The 24,455-nt window shown below is 53.9% G+C and overlaps 2 protein-coding genes and 1 pseudogene across 10 annotated transcripts in view; all 3 read right to left on the bottom strand.

The window, feature by feature from the left end:
• The window catches only part of ODF2 (outer dense fiber of sperm tails 2), a 32,468-nt gene extending 27,622 nt beyond the window's left edge, over nucleotides 1-4,846 (bottom strand). Inside the window, exons 1-5 of one of the 9 annotated variants that reach the window (XM_032478563.1) lie at nucleotides 4,520-4,635; nucleotides 3,212-3,446; nucleotides 1,784-1,874; nucleotides 840-956; nucleotides 436-561 (exon numbers count right to left, since the gene is read on the bottom strand). In XM_032478563.1, coding sequence (XP_032334454.1) covers nucleotides 436-561; nucleotides 840-956; nucleotides 1,784-1,874; nucleotides 3,212-3,243 — 366 coding nt within the window. In that variant the 5' untranslated portion in view covers nucleotides 3,244-3,446; nucleotides 4,520-4,635. Of the gene's footprint in view, nucleotides 1-435; nucleotides 562-839; nucleotides 1,009-1,783; nucleotides 1,875-3,211; nucleotides 3,447-4,519 lie in introns of those variants that run through there. The other 8 variants (XM_032478567.1, XM_032478562.1, XM_032478564.1 and 5 more) reach the window with 8 other exon arrangements.
• A 5,638-nt stretch (nucleotides 4,847-10,484) lies between these two features.
• On the bottom strand, nucleotides 10,485-11,168 carry LOC102512284 (annotated as a pseudogene).
• Nucleotides 11,169-12,710: 1,542 nt separating this feature from the next.
• CERCAM (cerebral endothelial cell adhesion molecule) lies at nucleotides 12,711-22,610 on the bottom strand. Its single transcript, XM_006181897.3, has 13 exons — nucleotides 22,408-22,610; nucleotides 20,906-21,016; nucleotides 20,610-20,727; nucleotides 19,929-20,063; nucleotides 19,564-19,768; nucleotides 17,571-17,690; nucleotides 17,173-17,249; nucleotides 16,981-17,087; nucleotides 15,987-16,119; nucleotides 14,606-14,733; nucleotides 14,226-14,429; nucleotides 13,580-13,832; nucleotides 12,711-13,212 (listed from the first exon to the last, which is right to left on the bottom strand). Exons 1-12 carry the CDS (start codon nucleotides 22,602-22,604, stop codon nucleotides 13,580-13,582), a joined length of 1,788 nt encoding a protein of 595 aa, XP_006181959.2. The 5' UTR covers nucleotides 22,605-22,610; the 3' UTR covers nucleotides 12,711-13,212.
• Between the last annotated feature and the right edge of the window lie 1,845 nt (nucleotides 22,611-24,455).

Below are 24,455 nucleotides of genomic sequence, written 5' to 3'. Positions count from 1 at the left end.
TCTCTTATGGGCGACCACAAAAGAGGCAATGCTTTCTTGGATATGTACGTTTTGGTATTTATTTTTAAATTATGCCTCAGACGTCATGGTTACGTGGGGCAAGACGTGTAGCTCCTCATGTACAAATCAGAGAAGCTACAAGAACAGCCTCTGGAATGAGACACCCCTGAGTCCTAACTCCAGCTCTGTGACTCTCTGTGAGACTTAACCTCTCTGAGCCTTGGTTTCCTCATCTGCACACTGGGACCTACCACATCGCAGTGTTGGAAGGACTCAAGAAGATTCCCGTACTTTCAGGGTTTAGCAAGGCGCTCAGTAAGCAGGACCCGCTGGGATGTCTCTGAGAGCTACGGCCGACCCTGAACCATATCGAGTGTAAGGCTTGCTAGAACCTGACCAATCCGAGAAGAAAAGCCTGAACAAGAATGAGCCTACCTCCCACTTGCATCCCACATGCCGGGTGGATGATTTTCCAGGGGGCATCCAAGGTACCTTGGTTTTCACCCGGACACTCCGCCGTACATTCACGGTGTCCCCTTTCATTCCGCGCTTATGAGATTTCTGTGGAAAGGGACAAACCCAGGGTCACTTCCCCACCCAGTTGGCCGTGGCGTCACTCTGGTGGCATCCGCTTCCAACTCTGCAGGGGAGCCTCTTCTGACTAAGGCTACTGCTGCCATTTCTGGATGACAGTCCTGCCTACCTTCCAACCAGGTGACTGACCTCAGACAGCGAGCACTTGTCTTGCAAACCTCTGGAGTTAGAGGCGCGAGGAAGCTAAGCTGGGAGCTATCACCCTGCTCCACAGCCTCCACCTCGCCCCCCTGGCATGCTCCTACCTGGCTGTTGGTCGCTGATGGTTTCGGGAGTTTTTTAATGTGGACGTGGACAGGGGTGTTCTCATCCACGTGAACATGTAAGGGGGGAGTTGAAGAGCGGTCCTTCATGGTTCGCTTCTGGCAGGCAGGGGAGGACAACACAAAAAAGGTTGATCTGTGGATGAGTAAACTGGGCATGAAAAACAGCTCACAGCCTCTGGGGGCCACTGAAAGCCTAGCCACCAAGCGAGCAGGACAGCGACCAGGACTACTGGCATGCAGGCAGGAAGCAAGGCGGGAGCCACTCAGCAGGCTCGTGCAGAGATCCCAGCTGAAGACCACCAGGGAGGTGCTAGTCTGCTCAAGAGAAGGGACTGCAAGACCCGCAAGTTCTACCAAGGAGCCCAAACCCAGGCGACTGGGTGTTCAGAGCTGAGTCTCCTCCCAAGCCTCCTGAGATTTAGCACAGCACAGCAGGGAAACAGGTGACTCCTTCTACACTGGAATCTGAACTGGCGTGCAGATTAGCATGGGAAACACATAAAACAGTTAGGGTGCAAAAGAAATCGAGCAACAGGAAGGTAAAAGATGATGAAGACGATGAAGACAGAAAGCTGGAGGAAATGCCGAGATGAGAAGGTTGTGTACTCTGAAGACAACATAAGCAGGGCAGAACACAGACCCCCTCACCCACCACCACCAGCTAGCAATCTCCCCTCATTTTTTTTTACTTTTTTTTTTTTTTTGATAGTCTATTTTGAGATTTTCGAAATTTGTCTGGAAGAATTAGGGTAAGACAACCTCCTCACACCCGGCAGCCTGACCAAAGGCAAAACCAAAATCTAATCAATCAGCAGGCTATGCATGAAGGCATCTAACAAAGCGCCAAGACACAGTGATGCCCGCGGAAGCGGTTTTTGGCGGGGCCGCAGACTGGAGGGCTGCTCCAGGCGCACATCACCTACCGTCACAGTCACACTGGGTGCGCCACAAGGTGTCCTCAAGACCTTTTTCTGCGTGAGACTCGTTACTCCGTTCTTCCCACACGATGGAAACCTGTACCCAGGCACAAGAACCAGATTATAAGCAGAAAACTAGGGCTCTTCTATTTCTTAGATCTCCCGAAGTTATGTACTACATATGGTGGCTAACACGTCCGCAGCTAGGAGAACCAGTCTGGAATTACTTGGCTCCCTTTACACGAGCACCAAACACTCATGGTGTGCCCAGCAGGGGGATGGAAACGGGGTGATGGGCACTCGCAGGGCTAGTCTTTTAACCTGCCATCGCATCACACGTATTGTGACCTTTTGCTGAAAAGCCCAGCTGTCACCCTGTCTGTCAGAGGACAAAAAGCAGGCAGCATGTGAGCAACAGCCAACATCCTAGTCTGGCCAAGTGTGAAAGAGCCCAGGGCAGTGCCTGGAGCAATGCTCAGCGAATGACGACATGAAAAGACAGAGCAATAGGCTCAGGAACAAAGTCTCTGTGGCTCATATTCATACAATTATTCAATTGAGAGGATGAAAAATGACTATTTCCCCAAGTATTCCACTTGCTATCCTTTAAGCACCTATGAAGTGGAGTTATTTTTGTTTAATTTTTTTAATACCACTTGTAATCCATCTTGCTTATACATAAACAGCCCCATCACCAAATTTGCAAATAAAGCAAAAGTTTAATCTCCAAAATTTGGCCGCAGCACCTCCCAGAATTCCAGGATGGGAAGGGACTTGGAAAGTATATTTGATCCATCCCACTGCCTGATGGCCCCAAAATATGGCCTTGCCCTTGCCCTCCATTATTTTAGGAAAAACATAATACAACATAAAAATCTTTAAATACTTTAGCATACATTTTGCTGTATGTATATTGCACCTTGATAAAAAAATTATTGAACGCTACTAATTATTTAGCCAAGGACTGCCAAATCTGAGCAGACAGGGTTTTTTTTTCCCCTCAAGTAAAACATTTCTGTTCGCTTAAAGCTGATAGATTTGGGAAAGCTCTCACCCTCAGCAGGCTTTCCATCAAACCACCTGGATTCCATCAACATCTGACTAATTGCCACATCTACCTCAGACATTATTGTTGTTATTTATACCTAGCCTCCTTTCAAAAAAGTTCTGACTATTCCAATGACAATGATGGTGATCTTATTTGCTACCAAGAACTGGGGCAACGGAGGAGGGAGGACCAGAGGGAGGCAGAGCTGGGATTATGTGCATGTATTTTCCACCTCCTCTTAAAAATTATTTTTAAATGTTTTGGTCCAGATTTTCAGTACACAGAACAAGGAAACTGAAAAGAGAAGCCTCCAGCGAGCCTGGCCTGGGAGCCCCTGCCCACTTTTCCCTGCCATACAGTGGAGGTGCCCCCAAAACTAGCAGTACCTGGGGGAGCCGCCTGAGGATGAGGCAGACATGGCTAGGCATCAAAGCCGCAAAGGTGGGCAATTGGGTCGGCAGGCTCTGCTCAGGGGGACCCAGAGGGGCTTGACAATGAGAATCTCAGGGGCCCGGCATCAAACGTCCTCTCTGAGGGGAGGAGGGTGGAAGCTTTGGGGGTGGCAGTTGGATGAAAACTTGGGAGGCGCTCCTCTACTGTCCAAGTCGCACAGCAACTGTCCTGCCGAAGTGTTGGGAGATAGGAGAGGCTGAGCGACCTGCGAGGAGGCGGGTGGGCGGGGCGGTAGGAGCTCCCCTCCACAGGGAGGGACGGGGGGGGCGGAACTTCGACGGAAAAGACCACCACTCCCAGGCCCCACAAAGGGAGGGAAGGTGGGTGGCCACCAGAGGGGAAACCTGAGTTGCTGGTTGGCATGCGAGGAGGGCGGGAGAGAACCGCTAGGCCCCAATTGGGCCCCAGAGGGCCGGAACAGGCACACAGAGCTGGAGGGATATTCGGGGCGGGGCCCGGGCAACTGTCTCCTAGGAGAAGGGGCGTTCCCGGCAGAATAGATACCCAAGAGGACCAATAGTATTTGAAGGAGGGAGGAGCGGAGGCTGCAGGGGGAAAGGGAAGCTAGGCAGCGAGTGGGTGCCCTGACCGCTGAGGGAAAATCCTCCCAGGCGCAGCAGCGGCCGCTGGGATTTACTATCCGAGTTAGAGCAGGTTAGACGCCGGGTAGTGCAGAGAGAAGGGCGGGACGCCCAGGAGGCCTGCTGGCCCGGTGAGCCTAGTCGGGTCGGGCGGCCCGGAGGCGGTCCCCGGGGACAGCGCTGCCTACGAGGAGCGGGCAAATAACTGCCGGGCTGAGGCCCGCAGGGAGGGCGAGGGGGACGGGGCGACGCCCACCGGCGGGCAAGAGGGCGCGGGGCCAGTCTCCGTCGGCAGAGAGGCGGGACGACCACCCACCAGCGGGCAGGAGGGGCCCAGTTTCTGCCCATAGAGAGAAGGGCGAAGCCCTGCCGGAGGGCAGCAGAGGAGGGAGCAGAGCCCTGCCGGTGGCCAGGTGAGGAGAGAGGCGGCCGGCCCGCCCGTTAGGGGGAGGAGAAGGCCCGCGCCGGTGGGCGGGGCAGGGGGCCAGATTCTGACGGGAGCCGGACGAGCGCGCCGGAGGGTGCAGGTGGGGGTGGCCCAGGGGGACAGCGGGACCCGGCGATCTCGGCGGAGGCCATCCCGCCCGTGGGGACCAGGCCTGGCGGCGGCCGCGGGACGCCCGAGAGCGTCCTGGATCCCGCCTGCCGGTAGCCTCTCACCAGGAGCGACACGGCTGCGCCCAGAAACGCCTCCTTATGAAGTCGTTGAAGTCGGAGGCCAGGGTCGTGCCATGGAGACGCCGCGGCGGATGCAGTCCAGCCCCGGCTGCGACTCCTCCCCGCTTCCGCCTCCTTTTCCGACACCCGATCGGCAGCTCGCCCATTGGCCGGTTCAAACCCCCCGGGGAGCCTCTCGGGTTTCGCCATTTAGGCCCAGCCCCTGGCGTCACAGAGATGCCCCACCCCGCCAAAGGTACCGCCCACTTCCGGGCCACGAGTCGTGTCGCCATGGAGACGCACGACGCCACTGACGGACTTGGCCCGGGCTTGCCTCGCTGTTCAAGGCCTGGCTTTCCCCCTTCGCCATTTTTACTCTTCCTTTGGTCGTCCTCGGTTCCCGTAACTCAAAGGAGCCCCCAAAATCTAATCCGCTCCCTCTGATACGTATTAGGACACTGGGCTCAGAGAAGAGTCACAGAACAAGATAGTGTCCGGAGCTGAGCGCTGCTTCTGAAAATCCAGCCCCTTCTCTCCTCCCCTGTTGGTGCAGACATGGAGCCCGCTTCTTTACACCACTCAAGACTCTCCCTGTCCTATATCCCTCTGTCTTTGTCCAGGTGGGAGGAAGGGTCCGCGTCCCCTCCTCACTGGCCTGCACGCTGTATGTCGCTATATATACACAGACCTACTCTGATGAGGTTCTTGCTGAGTCGCCATCTTCTCAACTATGCTTCACTGTCAGCCAATCGTGGGGCGCTGTCACGTGGCTCACAGAGCCGCCATGGATTCTGGGAGACTTTAACATCCTCAGAGTCAGCCCAGACTCAGTTCCTTGACATCCTCATCTCCGTGACCTTCCCCGCACCTCGGCCATGTACCCCCAGGTCCACCTGAAATCTTAAATTCCAGCTCCCCCCTCTCCAAGCAGAACTCATTCTTCTGCCTTCCTGCTCACCGTCAAATGCTTACAGTATTCATTCCTCAGTGTGAGGGAGCCCTCCATTCCTCTGACTAGCTCATTTTTTCCCCTGTTGACTAAATGATTGATCCCCAATCCCTATTGTAACCGAACCACCTGAGTCTCTGCAAAGATCAAATCCACAAATCATTGCTTCCACCCTTAGCTTAGCCCTCAATATTGCTCAGCAATTGTTTTCTCTGTCCCTGGACCCCTCCCCCACCCCACAGTGGTTTTTTCAGGTTTTTGCCTCTTCTCCATCCCATATTCCAACTCTCCTTTTTCGTAGAAAAAAATAAAGCCATCCAGTGGAATTCCTTTCACCTTCTCCCTACTCTCCCTCATCTTTAACTTCCCCCACCTTGTGCCTCTCCTTCAGAGGAAGTGATGTTTTTCTTGCTGCCCAAGATAACCTTGTTTCCAGGCTTAAGTCAAACATCTCTGTAAAATGTCTCTTTCCACCCCCAATGCAAAGAGGGGAGGTGGGTATAGCTCAAGTGGTAGAGCGCATGCTTAGCAAGCAGAAGGTCCTAGGTTCTATCCCTGGTACCTCCTCTAAGAATAAATAAACTTAAGTATCTACCCCCAAAATAAAAAAAAAGTCATTAAATAAAAGTGCACACTTCCAATGCAGAGTTTTGATCATTTCTCAGTGCTCCTACATACAATGAAACAACATTTATTAAGTCCCTACTGTGTGTTAAGCCCAGTGTGATGGACACCAGACCAACACATCCCACTAAGTCTTCAAGGCACCCACAGCCAATCACTTTTTTTTCCAACAAAAGTTCTCACAGACTTATTACTGAGCCAAAGCACTCGAGCAGAAACACTGACACAAAGAGAAAAGTCATTTTCCCCATAAAATTCGTCCAGCCGTTCAGATAGTAGTGAGGTTTTCAGAGTGATATGGTAAGATGCAAATGACCCTGACACAGCATAAATACATATGCCACCTCATGTACAGGGCTCCTTATAGACCCAGCTTGGTTCTTCTCCAATGCCTTCTCTTGGACACAGTCAACCACCCTTAATGTGACCAGATGAGATGATTAAAGCTTTCCCCTCCCCACCCACTGAAGGATTTTGCCTCTGTGGTTTTGTTCCCTACTCACCATCTGAGGAGGGTCCTTCCCTGCCAGTGCAGTTCTCTGGGGCTTTTGTGAAGGAGAATCCAAGAACGGGCAGGACTGAGAGATCATACCCCCTCAACACATACACATATATACACTCGTGCACATACTAGAGGCCAGTGATGAGGAGGAGGAGGAAAATCTCAGAAGAGGGGGAACAGAGAGGTATTGGGGGAAGGCTCCTAGCTTTTGGTAGTTCCTTGGTAGCAGAATTCCAGTCCACAAATGGTTTCCTCCATTTGTGTCTGTCTCCAAATTTCCCCCGTTTATAAGGACATAAGTTACAGTGGATTTGGGGCCCATTCTACTCCAGTATGACTTCATCCTAACGAATTACATTTACAACAACCCTGTTTCCAAATAAAGTCACATTCTGAGATAATGGAGGTTAGGGCTTCAACATACTAACTTTTGGGGGACACAATTCAACCCAAACAAAATACATACGTTCCATTTAAAGATGTATGATAAACACTGATGGAGCCACCATCCAGTTTAAGGAAGATTTTTTAAAATTTTTAACCAGAAGACACAATCTTAAAACATTAACACTGGTGATTTTATTTTCCTCATTCTGTTTCTCTGAATTCAGTGATGAACATGGGCCTTTCTTGTTAGTTAGGAATAACCACAGGTGAAGGAGGAGCTGTCAGCTCCATCGCTGGGCCCTATCCCTGCGTGAAACTCAAAGCAGAAGGACACCCGGGTCCTCAGACTCAGGAACAGCCTCTCCATTTGCTCAAGGGCCTAATTACCAGTTGTTTCCATCCTGGAGCACTTCCTCCAGGGCCCTGATGCAACACCACAAGACTTCCCCTGGGAGGAGGAATCTGTGCCCCAAACTGGTCTGGCTTTTTCTTTCAGGTGACTTGAGAGATTTCAAGTCCTGGGTGCAGCAGGGAGAGAAAATTCCCCCAGGCCCTCTCAAGGCTTGGCTCCTCTTGGACCTTTGGCCAGCCCCTTACTGGCCCTGGGCCTCTGAGGTTGGATGGATGCAGGGCTCAACTGAGAAGAGAGTCCTGGTTTCCATAGTAGCCCAAAGCAGCGGTTCTCAAAGTGGGGTCCCTGCAGCAGCACTAGGGAAATTGTTAGAAATGCACATTCTTGGTGCAGCCACGATGGAGGACAGCATGGAGGTTCCTTAAAAAATTAAAAATAGACTTACCATGTGATCTAGCAATCCCACTCCTGAGCATATACCTGGAGAAAAATAAAATTCCAAAAAGATACATGCACCCTGATGTTCATAGCAGCGCTGTTTGCAGTAGCCAAGACATGGAAACAATCCAAATGTCCATCAACAGATGACTGGATAAATAAGATGTGATATATGGAATACTACTCAGCCATAAAAAAAGAATAAAATAATGCCACTTGCAGCAACATGGATGGACCTGGAGATCGTCATTCTAAGTGAAGTAAATCAGACAGAAAGAAAAATGCCACATGATATTACTTATATGTGGAATCTAAAAAAAAAAGGACACAAAATGAACTATTTATTATTTATAACTTAGATGATTGATTTCTTGAATATGTGTAAGCACATCTGACTGTCCTTTATGATTGGATTACTGCATTCTGTTGATTCTTATTTTGTGGTTGGCTTTATTCCTTTAACAACTATGTAAGTTTAAAAAGCTAAAGCTATAATCTGTTCTTGAGAACAATGATCAGTACATATATGTAAACAAAAAAATGTGCAGTATATTGTACATATGTATTTACATGCACTATAATGTATATGTGCAGTCAAGCTGTAATAATTCTACCTAATAAAACTGAAAAAAGAAAAATAAAGGATACCATTTAGAATCAGTAGAAACCTAAAGGTAACACTACAGAAAAATGACAACATAATATGCTACTATCTGCATTAAAAAAAAAAAAAAAGGAATGCACATTCTTTAGGCCTCACCCCAGACTTAATGAGTCAGAAACTGGTGGGGGGGGGGTAGATGGCAATCTGTGTTTTAACAAGCTTTCCAGATGATTCGGATACACTCTAAAGTTTGAGAAGCACCTCCCAGGCCATCAGGGAGGGATCTTAGAGGGCAAATCTAGTCATGCCCCTTCATTTCACTGAGGGGGAAACAGGCATTTTACAGAGAGAAGGACCTCCCCGGAGCCCTGCTCTTTCCTCTGACTCAAGCAGATGTCCCAAATCCATCCTGATTCGCTGTCATTGTCTGGAGGGTCATTGTGATAGCAACGACCATCCATGCAGCATCCAGACAACATGCTCACCTGCATTAGCTCAATGAATCCTCACGACATTCATGGGGGTTGGCTCAAGTGTAACCCCATTTTACAGAACAGAAAACTGAGCCTAGAGAAAGATCAGGACACTTGCCTGAGGTCACAGAGCTAAAAAGGGCTGAGACAACTCAAACCAGTTTTCTCTGCCCCCAAGGCCCATGCCGGGGCTGGCAAGACCACACCGAGGTCTGCGGGCAGGGCTCTTCTCCAGCTTCTAAATTTGGCCAAGAAACTGGAAGAGAGACAAAAAGGCAAAACAGCTCGCAAACAGCCAAAGCTACTACCACTTACTCATAGCAAAGCAACTCATCTCTTGGTTTGCACACATTTATACTGACCTTGATGGGTAGCAGAGGGGTGAGGGTGGGCAGAGCAGATTAGAAGCAGTCCACGGAGAGTGAGGAGGAATAGACATGGTTCTTGCTCCAGACTTTCCCCACTCTTACTTTCCTGTAGTTCCCCAAGCTTCCCATAAGCAGTAGGGGCTAGGGGCAAGGTTTCCCAACCTTTTTTTTTACAGCAGGGCATACAGAGAAAACCAAAATATTTACACAGCATCTGAGCAGTCTGGTAGGTATTGGTGGATGTTTGGAAGTCTTGATGAAAGTTTCATAAATCATTCTTTGTAGCATGTATTAAGATTAGAGACTAGTATGGAGTATTAGGGGAGATTTTAAAGCTCAATTTTGAGTAAAACTTCCGAATAAAACATTATGCTGGATTAAAGAAGACAGACATAAAAGGCCACAAACTGTGTGATTCCATTGATATGACAGTTTAGAAAAGGCAAAACCACAGGGACAGCAAACAGAGCAGTGCTCTCCAGTGCTTTCTGGGTGGCACAGGGGAACTTTTGGGGAGGTGTATATATTCCATATCTTCATTGTTGTGGTGGTGACATGACTGTTTACACTTGTGAAAAATCATCAAAGTCAATTTTACTAAACGTCAATTAGCAGCAGTTCCCAAACCTGTCAGCTCCTCAGAATCATCTGAGGTGGTTTTGTTCAGAAACAATCAGTCCTCACCCACAGCTTACTGAATCAGAACCCTGGGCGGGGGTGTTGGGGGCGGGCAGAAATCTGCATTTTTGACTAGCCTGTGCAGGTAACTGGTGGTGGAATGTGTGATTTGGGGCCAGGACTTCTGGGTCTGGACAGGGGATGCCAAGCTTCGATCTCCAGCCCAGACGGGACCTCTGAATCCCAGGCTCGTGTATTCAACTCCTACTTGATACCTGTACCTAGATCTCAAATGCAGCATGTCTAAAACTGATCTCCTGACCTGCCCCCAAGAAAGCTCCCCCAACCCCGAAGTCTTCTCTATTTTGGATGATGACATTTCCATTCTTCCAGTAATTTGGGCTCAAAACTTTGACATCATCCTCAATTGCTCTGTCTCTGTCTCTCTCCTTTGTTGTTTAGCTTTTATTTCATAATCATGAACAAATCTGCAATCCAGCTCCACTTGGAGGGAGGAAAGGAAAATATGGAACCCAAGGACTTGCAGGAGCACAAAGATTACAGGATGCCATGAACAGATGAGGGTGAGGGGTGCTGTCCTGAGCTATAGAAGAAATGGGCTGACGTTTAAGATAAAACACAAGTCAGATTTCTTAGAGTTGTCCACAGACAGCAATGGTGAGCTTCTTACTGGTCTTGCCATTCCTGGAACCAAAGTGCTCCAAGGCTGCCTCACGGTTCATGCCCTTTTTCACTTTGCCAAAGACTACATGCTTGCCGTGCAGCTACTCAGTCTTGGCAGCGCTGATGAGAAACAGGCAACTGCTTGTGTTGGGCCCAGCATTTGCCACCGACAAGATGCCAGGACCCGTGCACTTCAGGGTGAAATTCTCATCGAATTTCTCCCCATGGATGGATGCTGCCCATGCCATGATGGTATGTGAAGTCACCACCCTGGCACATAAATCCTGGAATAATTCTGTGAAAGAAGGACACTCATAACCAAATCCTTTCTCCCCAGTGCTCAGATCATGCAAGTTTTCTGCTGTCTTTGGAACTTTGTCTACACACAGCCCGAAGGAGAAGCAGCCCAGGGGCTCACCAACAATGTTGAAGAACACAGTGGGGTTGACCATGGCTAGGCAGTGAGAGGTGGTTCCCAGTGGTGGTAGTGGCCTCTGCAAAGCCTCCTCTCCTCTTGAAATTCTGCTAGCTCTGCCTTCTCACCATCCCTACTGCTAACACCCTGGTCTGAGGCACCATCAGGTCTCACCGGGATCATCACAATGAGCTCCTAACGTGTCTCCCTAGTTCTACCCTGGACCCAGCGACAGACAGTTAATTTCTCAGTACAGAAACCAGGGTGATCACGTTAAAATATGTTAGACCATGTCATTTCTCTGCCTTACACCTTCCAGCGGCTCCTTATCTCAGAGTAAAAGCCAAAATGGCCTCCAAGCCCTCCCTGCTCTGGCCCCAACATTGGCTCCATTACCTCCAGACCTTGGCTCCTCCTTGCTCATTCTGCTCCAGCCACAGTGGCCTCCTTACTGCCTTTTGAACCTGCCAGTCCTCCTCCTGACTCAGGACGTTTGCACACACTGCTCCTTGGCCCAGAATGGTCTTCCTTCTGAAATCCTGATACCTTGTCCCCTCACCTTCAAGTCTTTGTCCAGACGTTAACTTCTCAGATCAAAGTTGATATTTCCCCCCTCATTTTGTTCTATAGGACTTACCACCCTCCAGCATTTACTTCTCTGCTAGAATGTCAGCTCCACGAGGCCAGGGATTTTTTGGTCAGTTTTATTCACCGCTGTATCCCTAGTGCCTTAACATGGCACATAAGAGGTGCTCAATAAATGTTCATTTTAATGAATGAGAGGGATGCCTGAAGCCTAAAGAGGAGAAGAGACTTGCTCAAGGTCACAGCCACTCAGAATCAATGACTTTTGGTCTTGGAATGAACAAAGCACCAATCCTACGGCTCTGGCCCAAAGCTCTTCTCATAACTCTGCCAGGCTCTGGAACCACAGCCGGGCCAGCTGGACCTCATCCCCAGGACGGGACAAAGGAAAGCCCAGTCCCAGGGGGTGCCTGACCGACTCTGCCAGGCCCAGGAGCTTACACGACCAAGTCACGGGGCTGCACGGGGGAGGGGCTCCTCTGAAGAAGGAAACTTGAAGATGGGGGTGCCACAGTGCCGCGCTGGGGGAGGCCACGGCAGCCATAACCAAGGCAAGGAGCCACCTCCCCACCCCTCTGGCTGCCTGAGTGCAGGCACTGGAGACAGCTGCTGGGCCCAGAAGCCTGATCCTGTAAGGGTGGGGAGGGAGGAAGGCCAGCAGTTCCCAAGCAGAAGAGCAGAAGGTAAAGCAGCTGCAGGTAACCCAGGGCACAGGGGCAGGTTCCAAATGCCCCAGGTTCCCTTCCTGTTGTGGGCCCCAGACCAGCAGAGGGCGCCCTGGGACACAAGGTACATGTTCTGCCACCTTGCACTCTCTGGTGGCCACGCTGGTGAGGGCAGGAGAGGAGCCACTTCCAGGGGAGGGGTTCCAACTGCACAGGTGAAGATCCAAAGGCAGGGAGGCCTTGGCAGCCCTGGGTATGGCCTGGGCCCACCTCAGGGTGAGGCTGGTGATGACCACGACAGCCCCAGTGGGTGAGCACTCCCTGTGGGCTGCGGTCCAGGCCCAGATGCTTTTACCTCCCAGCGCCAGTGAACTACTTCTCTCACCTCCACTTTACCAAGAAGTAGACTAAGAAGGTGATGCCTGATCACCTGACTCCTCCTCTAGGCTGCCCTCCCATCTGTGTCTCTCCACAGATAGGGAACGCCTCCCTCTCAGACATCAGGACATGCAAAGAGGCTCAGCCATGAGTTAAAAAAGTATAAAGTGCAATACCAGCCAGCTTTTATTGAGCGCCTGCTGTGTGCTGGGTCCTCCTCCCACCTCCCTGCACTTCCCACTGGCCAGGGAAGAGGGTGGCAGGTGAGATCCAGGCGTCAACCTGGGTGGGGAGCTGAGGTGGAGGTAGAAGGGGCAGAGGGTCCTCAGCAGCTGGGTCTCTGGGGGCGGGGCAGGGCTCCTGAGTCTGCCCAGCTTGAAACTGAAGGCTGGGGAGCCCACCTTCTTCCCTCCACCCCAGGCACTGAATCAGGCCAGGCAAAGTAGGAGGCCCTGCGAGCCCTGCCCTTGTGTTCCGGGACCTTCGGGGAAGGGGACTCATCTCTGAGTGGTTTCTCCCAATGTAAGACGGGTCCAGAGGGCAGAGTGGCCACGCTCAAGGGGGCAGCCAGGTCTCTGCTGGGTCTGTGGTTCCTGGTGGCGGCTCCTGTTCAGCTCCCTGGAGAGCCTGCTCCTCTGGGGTCACCACCTAGGCCTGGTGGGACAAGAGAGGTAAGAGGAGAGAAGTAGGAAGAACTAGAGTTGGACAGCAAGAGGCAGAGACAGAGACAGACACAGAGATAGTCAGCAACAGAGAGAGAGAGTGCGCACAAGCTAGAGTCACAGAATCAGAAACAGAGAGACATCAACCGATACAGAGAGACAGAGACAGGCAGAGAGAATGGGAGCTAGAGGTGGAGAGAGAAATGCAGACACAGCCAAAGCTACAGAGACAGAGAGAGGGAGAGAGAAGACAAGAAAACTGAGAAGGGGAAACTGAGACTCAGACACAGTCAGCCGTTGAAGGGGAGAGAAGACCCAGGCCCATGGAGCCAGGGGCCTCTTCCGGGCTCTGCCCTCACCTAGAGCTCGTCCCGGGGGTGGGGATGGAGGCTGTGCCCACTGCTGCCAGCCAGGTCCAAGCGGGGTCCGCGCAGGGTCTTGTAAGAGCCAGTCCAGCTGATGAGGCGGCCACTGTCGTCATCCCAGGGCGAGGATGTCTCTGTGTCACTGAGCCACTCAGCGTCCCCCGCATAATGGGTGGGTGCAGCGAGCAGAGGCCGGGCTGAGAAGGCTCGCAGGTCCCGTGGCCAGAAGTGTGCCTTGTACTCCTCGCTGGGAGGTGGGAGGATGGCTCAGAGGCACTGAGACAGGCACCTTCACCTAGATCCATGCCAGCCCAGAGCCAGGCACCTCACCCCTGAAGCACCTGACCACCCTCCCCATCTGGTCCTCACAACAAACATGAGGCGGGATTTCTCTCATCCCCATTTTCCAGATGGGGAAGCTGAGGCTCAGAACAGGAAAGTCTCTTGACTGAAAACCACAGGGCATCACAGAATTCACACAGACTGGTCTGACTCCAAGGATAAGCGGGGCTATTCCTTGGTGCCCGAAGGAAAGGACTCACCCCTGCCAGCCTCAGTCTCCCTACCCGCCCAGTGACGGGACTTACTACCTGCTGAGGTGTCCTCACATGACCCTGGCCTGCCCCCATCTGAGGCTCACTTGGGATGCTGGTCAAACATGATGGGCAGGAACTCATCCACAGGGAGCATTCGGTGCAGAGGCTGTGAGGCTAGCAGCTTGCGGGCGCCAGCCAGGCTCAGGACGTATGCCAGTGTCCAGTAGGAGTACCCGGCCACCACCAGGTGCGGCAGCCCCTCCACGGCCGCCTCCTCCTCAGGGTTCACCTGCTTCCGGCCGAGGTAGCTGCAGGTGACACCAAGGGTTCCAGGAGTCACTGTAGGTGTCACAGGACCCTTCCTCCTACCCCATCTACAGGGCCAGTTCAGGGGCAGGGAGGTCTAGCCAGGGCTCCAAGCAGGAGCAGGCAGACCCCCAGAGGCCCAGCCCTCTCCCTTGCCCCGGGGTCACAGGCTGCCTACATCAGGTCCCAAGGAAGTTTCTCTGCCTCCACCTCCTCCATCAGCCGCTCCAGCCGCCCCTTGAAGTTGCTCTCAAAGCGCACGTCATCCTCAAACACCACGACCTGGGCCAGGCCCCGGGCAACCACCTGTGGTACATGGGGGTTGGGGGGTGACTCTTTAGACTCGGGCTGTCCCCTTCCACCTGGTTGACCCTGACAGACTCTCCTGGCCTCAGCTATAGGCCAAGTGGCTGTGTCACTCAGCTGCTCCAAAGCTTGCTGGGGCTCCCACCGCCTGGGGATTGAAATCCCAACACCTTGCTCGAACATGGCATTCAAGGCCCTGCAGGCCCCCAGTCTAGCTCTCCATGCAGATCACGATGGCAGTCAGGATCCCTCTGCCGTCACTGGGCCCTACAACATCCCAGGGGCCACAGGGCCCCTCCATACTGCGGGAAGGAGATGGAGACACAGGGAGGTGAGACCACTTGCTCGACGACACACAGCTAGGAAGCGGCAGAACCGGGATCTGAACATGCACCTGCTGGACCCCAGGGCCCGGTTCCCCACTTCTGCCTCCTGAGCTTCCTAAAGGAAGCTGGGCTGGGTGGGGGCCGGGGAAGACCCTGGCCCCCAACATCCCTAACAAAGGTACTTTTTGTAACTTTTAGAAATGTGAAAAGAAGATGAAATCCACTCAGTGAATGGTAAGATGCAGATATCCTTCCATCTGTTCAGAGACAGCAGAAAAACAGAAATACAAGCTCACCACATATATTTTGGCTACAGTAGAAAATAGAAACAAAGAGTGGGTCTGTGCACTGCATCCTGGAGGGGGCGCCCCTTGGAGGACCAGTCCCAAGTCCTCTCCTGCCATGTCCATGCAGCACTCACGCCCCCAGCCCTGGGCCATTGGAGTCAAGCCCGAGGCCTTTCTCCTTCTCACATCCCAACGCACCCAACTCCTTCCACCCCAGGGCCTTTGCCCCCACCATTTTCCTCTGTTGAGAAGGCTCCTGTCCCTGCCCCTCAAGGAGGAGGCCCACCCTGAACCCATACCAGGCCAGGAGTCCACACTTTCGAACAGCCTGTACATCCCCCCTCCACCACAAGCTGAGATCTTTGTTGACTTCTGGGTGCTGCTCTGATCCTTGAGCCCCAGGAGGGCCAGGGCTGCATTCTCCTTGCTCACCTCTGTATTCTTAGACCTGATCTCCTAGCACACAGTAGGTGCTCAGTGGAGACTGCAGGAGGAATAAGGTAGAGGGCTGGGCACATGGGAAGCTTAAAGCTGCTGTCCGGGTCTTCATTAGCATGTTCAGTCACCCACTGGTCACAGAGCCTGAAGACGGGGCCCCTGCTCTCCCTGAGGGCACCGGCCGAGAGGGTAGGGTCCTCACCTCCTCCCAGATGGAGTAGTGGCTGAGGAAGCAGCCCACCTCACCCTTGGTCAGCGTGCGGCCTGAGTAGGGGTCCTGGTAGCCAGGGAGCAGATCCACGCCGAGGCTCTGCATAACACTGCTGTTGAGCGTCCTGAGTGAAACGGGGTAGTGGGGTCAGGGGTGCCCACCAGGGACCCGTCCAGGAGCACACGGCCTTTGCAAGTTGCAGACAGTCACACTGAAGTCTGGTTTGAAGGAGGCTTCATCCTTGTTACTGCGTTGTGTGGCCTGAAGCCATCTCCTGGGAAACTGTAGCCGCCTTGGGCGTGGGGGATCCTAAGGTGGGGGCAGCAGCCTGAGGGGGATACACCCCAGGATGAATGTGGGGCACACGGCAGATAATTCTTAGGCAGAGGCACAAGCAAAGGACGGACGTCCAGCACTCAAGAGGGCTGGTGCATATGCAGCAAAGAGCAGTGAGGCATGCGGGGCCGTGGGACCCCTGGTTCCCTGGGGAACATGACTGGCCTGCTCCTCCCACCACCCATCAGGGATCTAAGTTCAGGAAGGAAAAGAATAACCCTAATAATAAAAATGAAGATATTATTAACCCTTGGAATACTTACTATGTGTCAGGCCCTGGCTAAGTCTTCACTGAACCCTTACAAACCCCTAAGAAGAAGGCACGGTTACTTGTCATTTACACAGTGGGGCTGAGAGATGGGGTGACTTGCTGGAGGTGACACAGCTGGTAAGTGGCAGAGCTGGAGCCCAAGCCCAGGAGCTCCAGACCCTGGGCCTTCACCACTGCGCTCTCCTCCCTTGGGTGGGCTGTCCTTTTCCCTCTGCCCTGGAACTCCCTGAGACAGATCTGCTCAGGCCCTGTTTGAATACCTCCTGGAACAGGAAACTCCTTCAACTCATCCTCTGCTTTTCCCACCCCCAGGGAGGTCTGATGGACCACCTGTCCCCTCAGCTGCCCAGGGCCCTGTCCCCACCCAGAAAGCCTCACCGGCCATCCACGGCGTCCACCACCCGCCCAGAGATCTCCATCTCCCAGAGCGAACTCAGCATGCGCTCCCGGCGTTCGGGCCGGCGGGCCAGGCTGATGACAAAGACCTGGAGGAGGTAGGGGGGTAGGTGCAGGGGGAGGGGAGAGCCCACCCACCTCCTGGCCCCAATCCTGCAGGCTGGGGGCACATACCTCATCAAACCGCATCTTGCTGGGCTTCTTTGGAGGCCTGGAGACATGCGCTGATGCCCACATGGGGGGCCCATCCACTGCAGAGGAAAGCACGCCCATCATGAGTCCCTACTGGCTCTTGTCAGCAGTGATCCCGGAGTCCTCGCCTCCCCCGCCTCACTCCTGCCCCCTTGGCAGAATGCTCAGCAGGAGATCACAGAATCCACTTGTCTCCATTACAGAGATGGGCAGGCTGAGGCCCAATGGGGAAAGGGACTTGCCCCAGAGCCAGGGAATGAATTGGGGGGGAGGCTAAGACCCCAGCCCACCGCCCAGCCAGGTCTGGGCTGAGGAGAAGGCGCAGGTGGGGAGGCGGGGAGTGGCAGAGGCAGGTGGGCGCACTGGCTTCCAGCCCTCACCCAGCGCTTCCAAGATCAGGTGGACGAAGTTGACTCTCTCATCCTCCAGACCCTGGTGAGATTTCACAGGCACGTTCATGTATCCATAACGGTGCTCGTTGCACACGTGGGCTGAGACCCCTGAGAAGAGAGGCCAAGGGAGTGCTGGAGTGAAGGGTAGGGCATTCAGGACCCAGCTGAGAGGTCCTATGACCCCGCATGTGGGTCCTCTCTGGGACCTGGCATCCCCACCTCTGGGGCTGGAGGGAGAAAGGGCTTGGCTCAAACAATATCTATGGGACCTTTCTGTGGAGGTGGTTTATTCATTCAACAGACATGTCTAGAGCACCAGCTGAACGCTGGGGTGGTGAGCAAGACAGACAGTCCCTGCCCTTCAGGGATCCAGGTGAGAAAGGAGCAGGCAAACTCTCACCTAGCTACAGCCACCTGATGCCACCAGGCGTTGCTCCACCCCTTAAATCTCTCCCACCTCTGCCCATCCCCCCTAGCCCAGATCTGGGCACCATCACGTCTTGCCCAGATCCCTACGCTTAACCCCACACCCTCTCCTGTCCCCGCCATGCTGTCCTCCACCTGGCAACCAAAGTGGCCTTTTTTATTTCTTCAGTGTTTGACATCTTTATTATAATCATTTATTTAGCCTTTATCTTCTATAGGCTGTGAATCCTCAAGGGCAGACACACGGTATCTATTGGAGAGTTAATCCCACACCCCACATTGGGCACAGAGCCTGGCCCAGTGCAGGTGTCAGAAGTGTGAATGATGGAAACAAAACTGCCACTCACTAAATCCCTTCAAACCACTGACCAGTTAACAGTAGCTGATACTCAAAGTAGAAATAGGAATGCAAAAATAAGGAAATACCTTTCCTTCTTCTCATTTTTCTCTCCATGTATTTGTTTCCCTTAACTCACTTTTTGCACTTGATAAGATTTGTTTTTCTTCCTGCATGTCTGCACTACAGATGTCACCAAAACTTTGCACACAAAAAAGATGATGACAACACTTGCTTGCTTGGCCACACTGCTTGCTCGGGGGGCAACACTTCTTGACTAAATTGTCACTTCTAATTCACTCTGACCACCAGCAAAGTTCTCCACCCACCAGTCTTCACATCCTTACCACCCGTCAATCCATGCTGTGAATTACATCCTGTTGCCTTCTCAAGATCCTTACTCTGATATCAGTGTCTCTGTCTTGCTCTCAACTTCAACTCTTCCTCAGAACTGGGTTTATCCCATCCAAACCCAAACACTTTCTAGTAACTTTCATCTTAAAAATAACTACCCACAGCAGAATGATTTTTTTCAGTGTTCAAATCCAGTCACATGATCTGCTGATGGCTGCCTGACACTCACAGGCTAAAGACCAGACTCTTGCCAGTCAGGACCACACAAGCTGGCCCTGACTACCTTTCCTGCCTCAATCTGCACCATAGCCTCCTCACTTACTGTGCACCTGCCACCTGCCTTCTTGTGTTCCCTGCCACCACAGGGCCTTTGCACCTGCTGGTCCCATTGTTTGAAATGCTCTTTCCTGCTCTGCCTACTCGTGCTTTAGATCTCAGCCCCAAAGTTTATAACCTTCAGGAAGCCTTCCTCGACTAGATCAACTCTAGTCTAAGCTCCCAGGACAACTTATAATCATTGTGATTGGACACTGATTTGTGTGACCCTTTGACTGGAAGAGGAGCCAGGAGGACAAGGACTGCCTGATTTTACTCACCACTGCCTCCCCAGTGTCTGGCACCTGGTAGGTGTTCTATAAATATTTGCCTAATGAAGGAATACATGAAGGTGCCATGATGGGGACAGCCAGAAGGACATCTAAACTACTGGGGCAGTGAGCTCAAAAAATGCTATGGCCTGAAGGACAAACAGGAGTTAGTTAACAAGATGCATTGTGGAGTGGGGAAGGGCATGCAAAGCAGGGGGAACAGCATGTGCAAAGGCCTAGAGGCCTCGAAGGAATGCTCAAGGAGAGCTGTCCTCACCAGCAGCCTGACAGGCGTAGGCGAAGACAATGATGTCGTCAAAGGGCCAGGTATAGTTGGGGTGAGGGGGATAGAAGGCGAGCTGGGCTGTCCCCTCAGCCCTCAGGGAGACCAGGAAAGTGGAGTGGACCATGGGGACACGGAAGCAGCCCCGGTGCTGGCGGTTCTTGGTGGGGAAGTACTCAGCTGTGCGGCGGTAGTAGCCCTGGGGAAGGGGTGGCTTTGGCTGTGAGAGGGCGCCCCTTTGTCCCCAGCACACTGCTCCCCAGCCGTGGCCTAGAGACCCCGAGGCCTCTAGGCTGTCTCCCCTCCCCGGGTTTCCTCTCAGACCTCAAGCCTCCTGAGGACCCCATCCCCGCCCTTACCTGGGGAGTGATCCCACACCAGAAATTGGAATAGTAGGTCTGAGAGTCCAGCATAGGGGCCACCACAGGCAGCCCCTGCTCGATCAGAAGCCGCAGGGTCTGGTTGTTGGTCAGAATGTTGTCTGTATCTGCAAACTTTGGGAGGGGACTGTCACAGGTTCCAGCCTTGTGTGGGCTGCAATCCCCCAAGGATTCACTGAATGGGATCTCTCCAGATTTCCAGAGATGTAGAATGTCTCCCAGGATCCAATGGGGTTCTCTTAGAGAGGTCTAACCTACAAACCAGTAGAACCATTTCTAGACCAAGGATCTAGTCTAGGGCACTGGTTCAGGGATTAGATCCACAGATTATACCTGAGTTGCTGATCTAAGAACTTTATCTTAAGTTTTAGGCAGTAAATCCAAAGACCTAGTCTGAGCTCTAGTCCAGTGAAGCAGGCTCAGTTTATACTCTGGGCTCTAGTCCAGGGATCAAGCCTCAGGACATATCCTGGGATCTGCCGCAGGGATCCAGGCTTAGTACTTAGTCTGAGCTCAAGCATAGGGATGTCCGATCTGGGTTCTGACCCAGGTTGCTAGCTGAAGGATCCAGCCTACATGTGGTTAAGTTCTGCCAAGACTTCTGTCAAGGACAGATGCCACTGTCTGTGGGAAGCCCAAACAAAGGTCAGGCTTTCTTACCAAGATATAGTCAGCCCCCCAGTCCCTGGCAAAGGTCAGGGCTTCCTGTTTCAGCTCCATCAGAAACTGGTGCCTCTCTTTGGTCCAGTGCTTAGGGCCTTCTTCGTCTGGGTAGAGCCTGAGCGGGTAAAGGGATGAGATGTTCTCATAGGGTAGGTGCGTGTGTTCCCACTCTCTGCAGGGCAGTGGACAGAGCCCTGGCCTGGAGGCTGTGTGTGGCTCGAGGCTGTCCCTCTTCCTCTCTGGGCTACAGCTGGTGCCCATCTTCCCCAGAACATTTCTCCTCAGATCACTACCTAGGCTCCCCCTCGGGCCTCCAGACCACAGCTGCATAGTCATCGCTGACAGCAGTCAGCCACTCCTGAAGCATCTCTGTGGTGTTGTCCACATTGTGGTCCGTGGCACACCTGGGGACACAGGAGGAAGAAGGGTAAGGGGGCACAGCCACAGAAGGACCAAAGCCCCAGGCAGCCTTGACCCCTGGAGCACCAACATCTGTGAGGCTGGCCTCTCCTGGAAGCAGAGGAGGCAGGTGTGCTACAGAGGAAGACAGGCAGCCAGGTCCCAATCACAGGTCTCTGACCCGCTGTGTGACCTCAGACAAGTTCTCACCCTCTCTGGGCTTCACTTTCTCCCTCTGTAACTATAAGCTGTCCTGGCATGCTCAGGAGCTCAGATGACTGAACTCAAATGTATTTTTAAAGATGAAAAGTACTTCAACTTTGAAGAACACACCTGCCACATTCCCTGGTTACCTTCCTTCCTTGCTGGGTGACCACAGGTCAGCCCCCTCCACTCTGAATCAGGACTGGACCAAAGAGCTGGTGCTTCCCTCCACCTGAAAGTTGTAATAAGGACCAAACCACACTCCGAATGTCCCTGACAATTGCTGATGGGCCTGAGCTCCAGTGCCACCTTCTGAAGGGGCTCTCATGACAGAGGGTGGTGCGAGCAGTTTAGCCAAGGGTCCAGGTTTTAGGTGATACTGCCCCTTTAAGCCAGTTCCCCAGAACTGAAGACTAACTACGTGTCAAGTCTCATAGGGGTGGGAACTAACTAACTCCCAAACTGGTAATTGTGGGCGGCCTCCCCAGGCCACAGCTCCACCCCCAGCCCAACTTTTGGGTGTTGTGGAGGGTAGTTTGGTCATTTCTCTCAGTTTATCCTCGACCTCAGCTTGGGACTCCTCCCTGTTCTGGCTTCCATAGACTGTGGCCTCCGATTCCAGTGCCCTGTGGGGACGCCTAGGGGGAGAGACTGCAAGGAGGGAGCTTTGCCTGTAGCTAGGAGGGGCTCTCCTCTCCTGAGAGAGGCTGGAACCAGTCCAGCGGAAGGAGTGGGTCTGACTCCCCTGCAGAGCAGCGTGGAGCCCAGGGCTGACAGTACCCTCACGGGCTCCCCAGGAACCCCTGGTCCTGCTGATCTCTGCCACATCAGGCCCCAGGAGATGCCAGCTGTTCCTGTCAGCTCCACTCTAAGTCAAGCCAACCACAGGTCCCATGGGTTGAGTTTCAGCTCTGAGGGCAAGAACAAGAAGGGCCAGGCCCAATTTACACCCAGAGAAGGAGCAGGGGCCGGAATGAGGGATAGGTCCCTGTGTCAACCTAAGGCCTGAGTCTGCTGGGCCAGGGGAGAAGGGGTCCTGTCGCGGGACTCGGGTTGTGGAGGGCCTGTCTGCGCTGGGAGGGGCCTGTCTGGGTGGTGTCTGGGCAGGAGCAGATGGGGACATCTGGAGCCCTCATTGCTAGTTGGGTTGGGGGATAGATGCCCAGTGGGTGCCAATGCCCGGGTCTCTCACCAGAGGGCCAGCCTGGTCCGGGGGTAGTCCAGCCGCTCCAGCGCGCCCAGGTAGTGGGGCAGTGAGTGCTCAGCATTGCGGGCCAGGATCACAAGGACCACAGCGGGCAGCGGCGGCTCCGCGACGCCCACGACCTCGAGCCGCGGCCCCAGCAGGAGCAGCAGCTGGAGTAGCGGGGCGGCGAGGGCAGCGCGCATGGCGGGCGCTCGGGCAGCGGCGGCGGCCCCCTGGGCTCCCCGCGGGGCAGAGGGGAGTGGGCGGTGCAGCCCGGCCAGGGCGGGGCCTGGGGCCGGGGCGGGGCCGAGGCGGGCCCGGAGCAGGGTGGGGGGAGCTTACCCCCAAAGAAACCCCAACCCCTCATTCCTATTCGTGGATTCTCAAGTATCCTCTCCTCGGCCAAGGGCACCGGCGGGCCAGGGCCCGGAGACCCGCCCCAGACGGGATCCAGGAGCAGCCACCTCCCGACTCGAGGGTCGGGGGTGATGGCATCCAAGCCACCCCGGCGTCTGAGAACACTCAACTACGAATCCCCGGGCGTACAGTCCCCGGAACCCAGCTTTACGGAGCACGCGATGGCCCTGAACCCGGATTCCCTGGCCATCCATCGGACCCTTGAACCTGAGCCGCAGACCCCGCGGGGTGGGACCCACTCGGCCGCGGCCTTTGCTGGGTTCCCTCGGCTCCCGCTCCCTCCTGTGCCTCCGGGCGCCCTCTGGCGGGCCCAGTCGGAACCTCACAGACCAGCGAGCCGACGCGTGGGCGGAGAGCAAGAGCCGCTTGGGGGCCGGGGGAGGGGATCCCCTGACCTGCGCGCGCCATCCCGCCGCGATCCGAGCCTGGCGTCTCCCGGGCGTCATCGTTCTCGCCTCCGTCGCCAGCACCGGCACTGCTCCGGCCCTTTAGGAGAGCAAAGCCCACTCTTAGACTGAATGTAGAACTAGGGGTCACCATACACCCCCTCCCGATGACCCAGCCCCCCTCCAAAGCAGGATGACTCCTGTGTCTGAGGCAGAGTCGGGGTCCTGAGGCCCCTGCTGAGATGGAAAAGAGTCTCCAGCCTCTTTTTGGAGAGGGCAGGGAAGGGGAGGGGTCTGAAGGCCACCAGTGGTGGGTTCTAGCTCCTGTCTGCCACCGACTTCAGGCCAACTACTTTCCCTGAGCCTCAGGGCCTCCTCAGTAAAATCCGGCTAATAACACCACTTACCTAGTAGGGTTTGCAAGGATTCCCTGAGTGCCTGAATGCACTTGAATTCTACGCGTGGAGCCTGGCACACAGAAAGTTTCTGCGGCTGGAAAACAGGATTGGAGTAGAAGCCAGGCTCTCCTTCCTTCAGCCCCTCACCCATGGGAACCTACTTTCCTTTGGCACCTTTGGGTCTCCCTTCAGCCTCTTCCCAGGGTCAGGGAGAGGGGCTAAGAATGTGCACACTATCTCCACTGCAAGGTGAGGGGTGGGGCCCAGCAAGGAACAGACTTCCCTAGTGATGGGGCAGCATGTGGGGGCATTGCACCCTGGAGTGCGGGTCTCCAGCCCACCCCCAAAGCCTCCACCAGCCTCAGTCAAAGCTTCCAGGTAGGGCTGCTTTGCAGCCAGTGGCCCTGCGATGGAAAGCTTGGGGTCCCCTGGAAGCATCCTGGGGAAATGCAAGAGTCCCTTCCCTTGCATGGTAGCCTTTGCTGGAAGGCACTCCTAGCCTGAGAACCGGGATTCCCTTTCGAAAGCAAAGCAATGTTCCCCACCCCACCCATCCCAGAGCCATCCCAGAGCCTCTTCCCATCCTGTCTATCATGGGGGCTTCTAGATTCTTCCCTTGCCTCAAGTCTTCCTCTTCCTCCCAACGCACTGACCCCTCCCATCTTCACCTCCTTCCCTCCCCAGTCCACCCAGTGATCCAGCCTGTCACTGACAACCTTCTCCAAGGTTCTCCCATCACTCCTGCCTAGAAAAGCCCTATAACTGTCTTGCTTTGGGGCACGTTATGGCTACTGCAAACTCATTATCTCCACTCTCAACTGGACTTTCACCGAGCCCAACAATCCAGTTTCCC

Source organism: Camelus ferus, chromosome 4 (assembly GCF_009834535.1).
Source record: "Camelus ferus isolate YT-003-E chromosome 4, BCGSAC_Cfer_1.0, whole genome shotgun sequence".
NCBI lineage: Eukaryota > Metazoa > Chordata > Mammalia > Artiodactyla > Camelidae > Camelus > Camelus ferus.
Note: the sequence above shows the minus strand (reverse complement) of the source record. Positions and strands in the feature narration are given on the sequence as shown.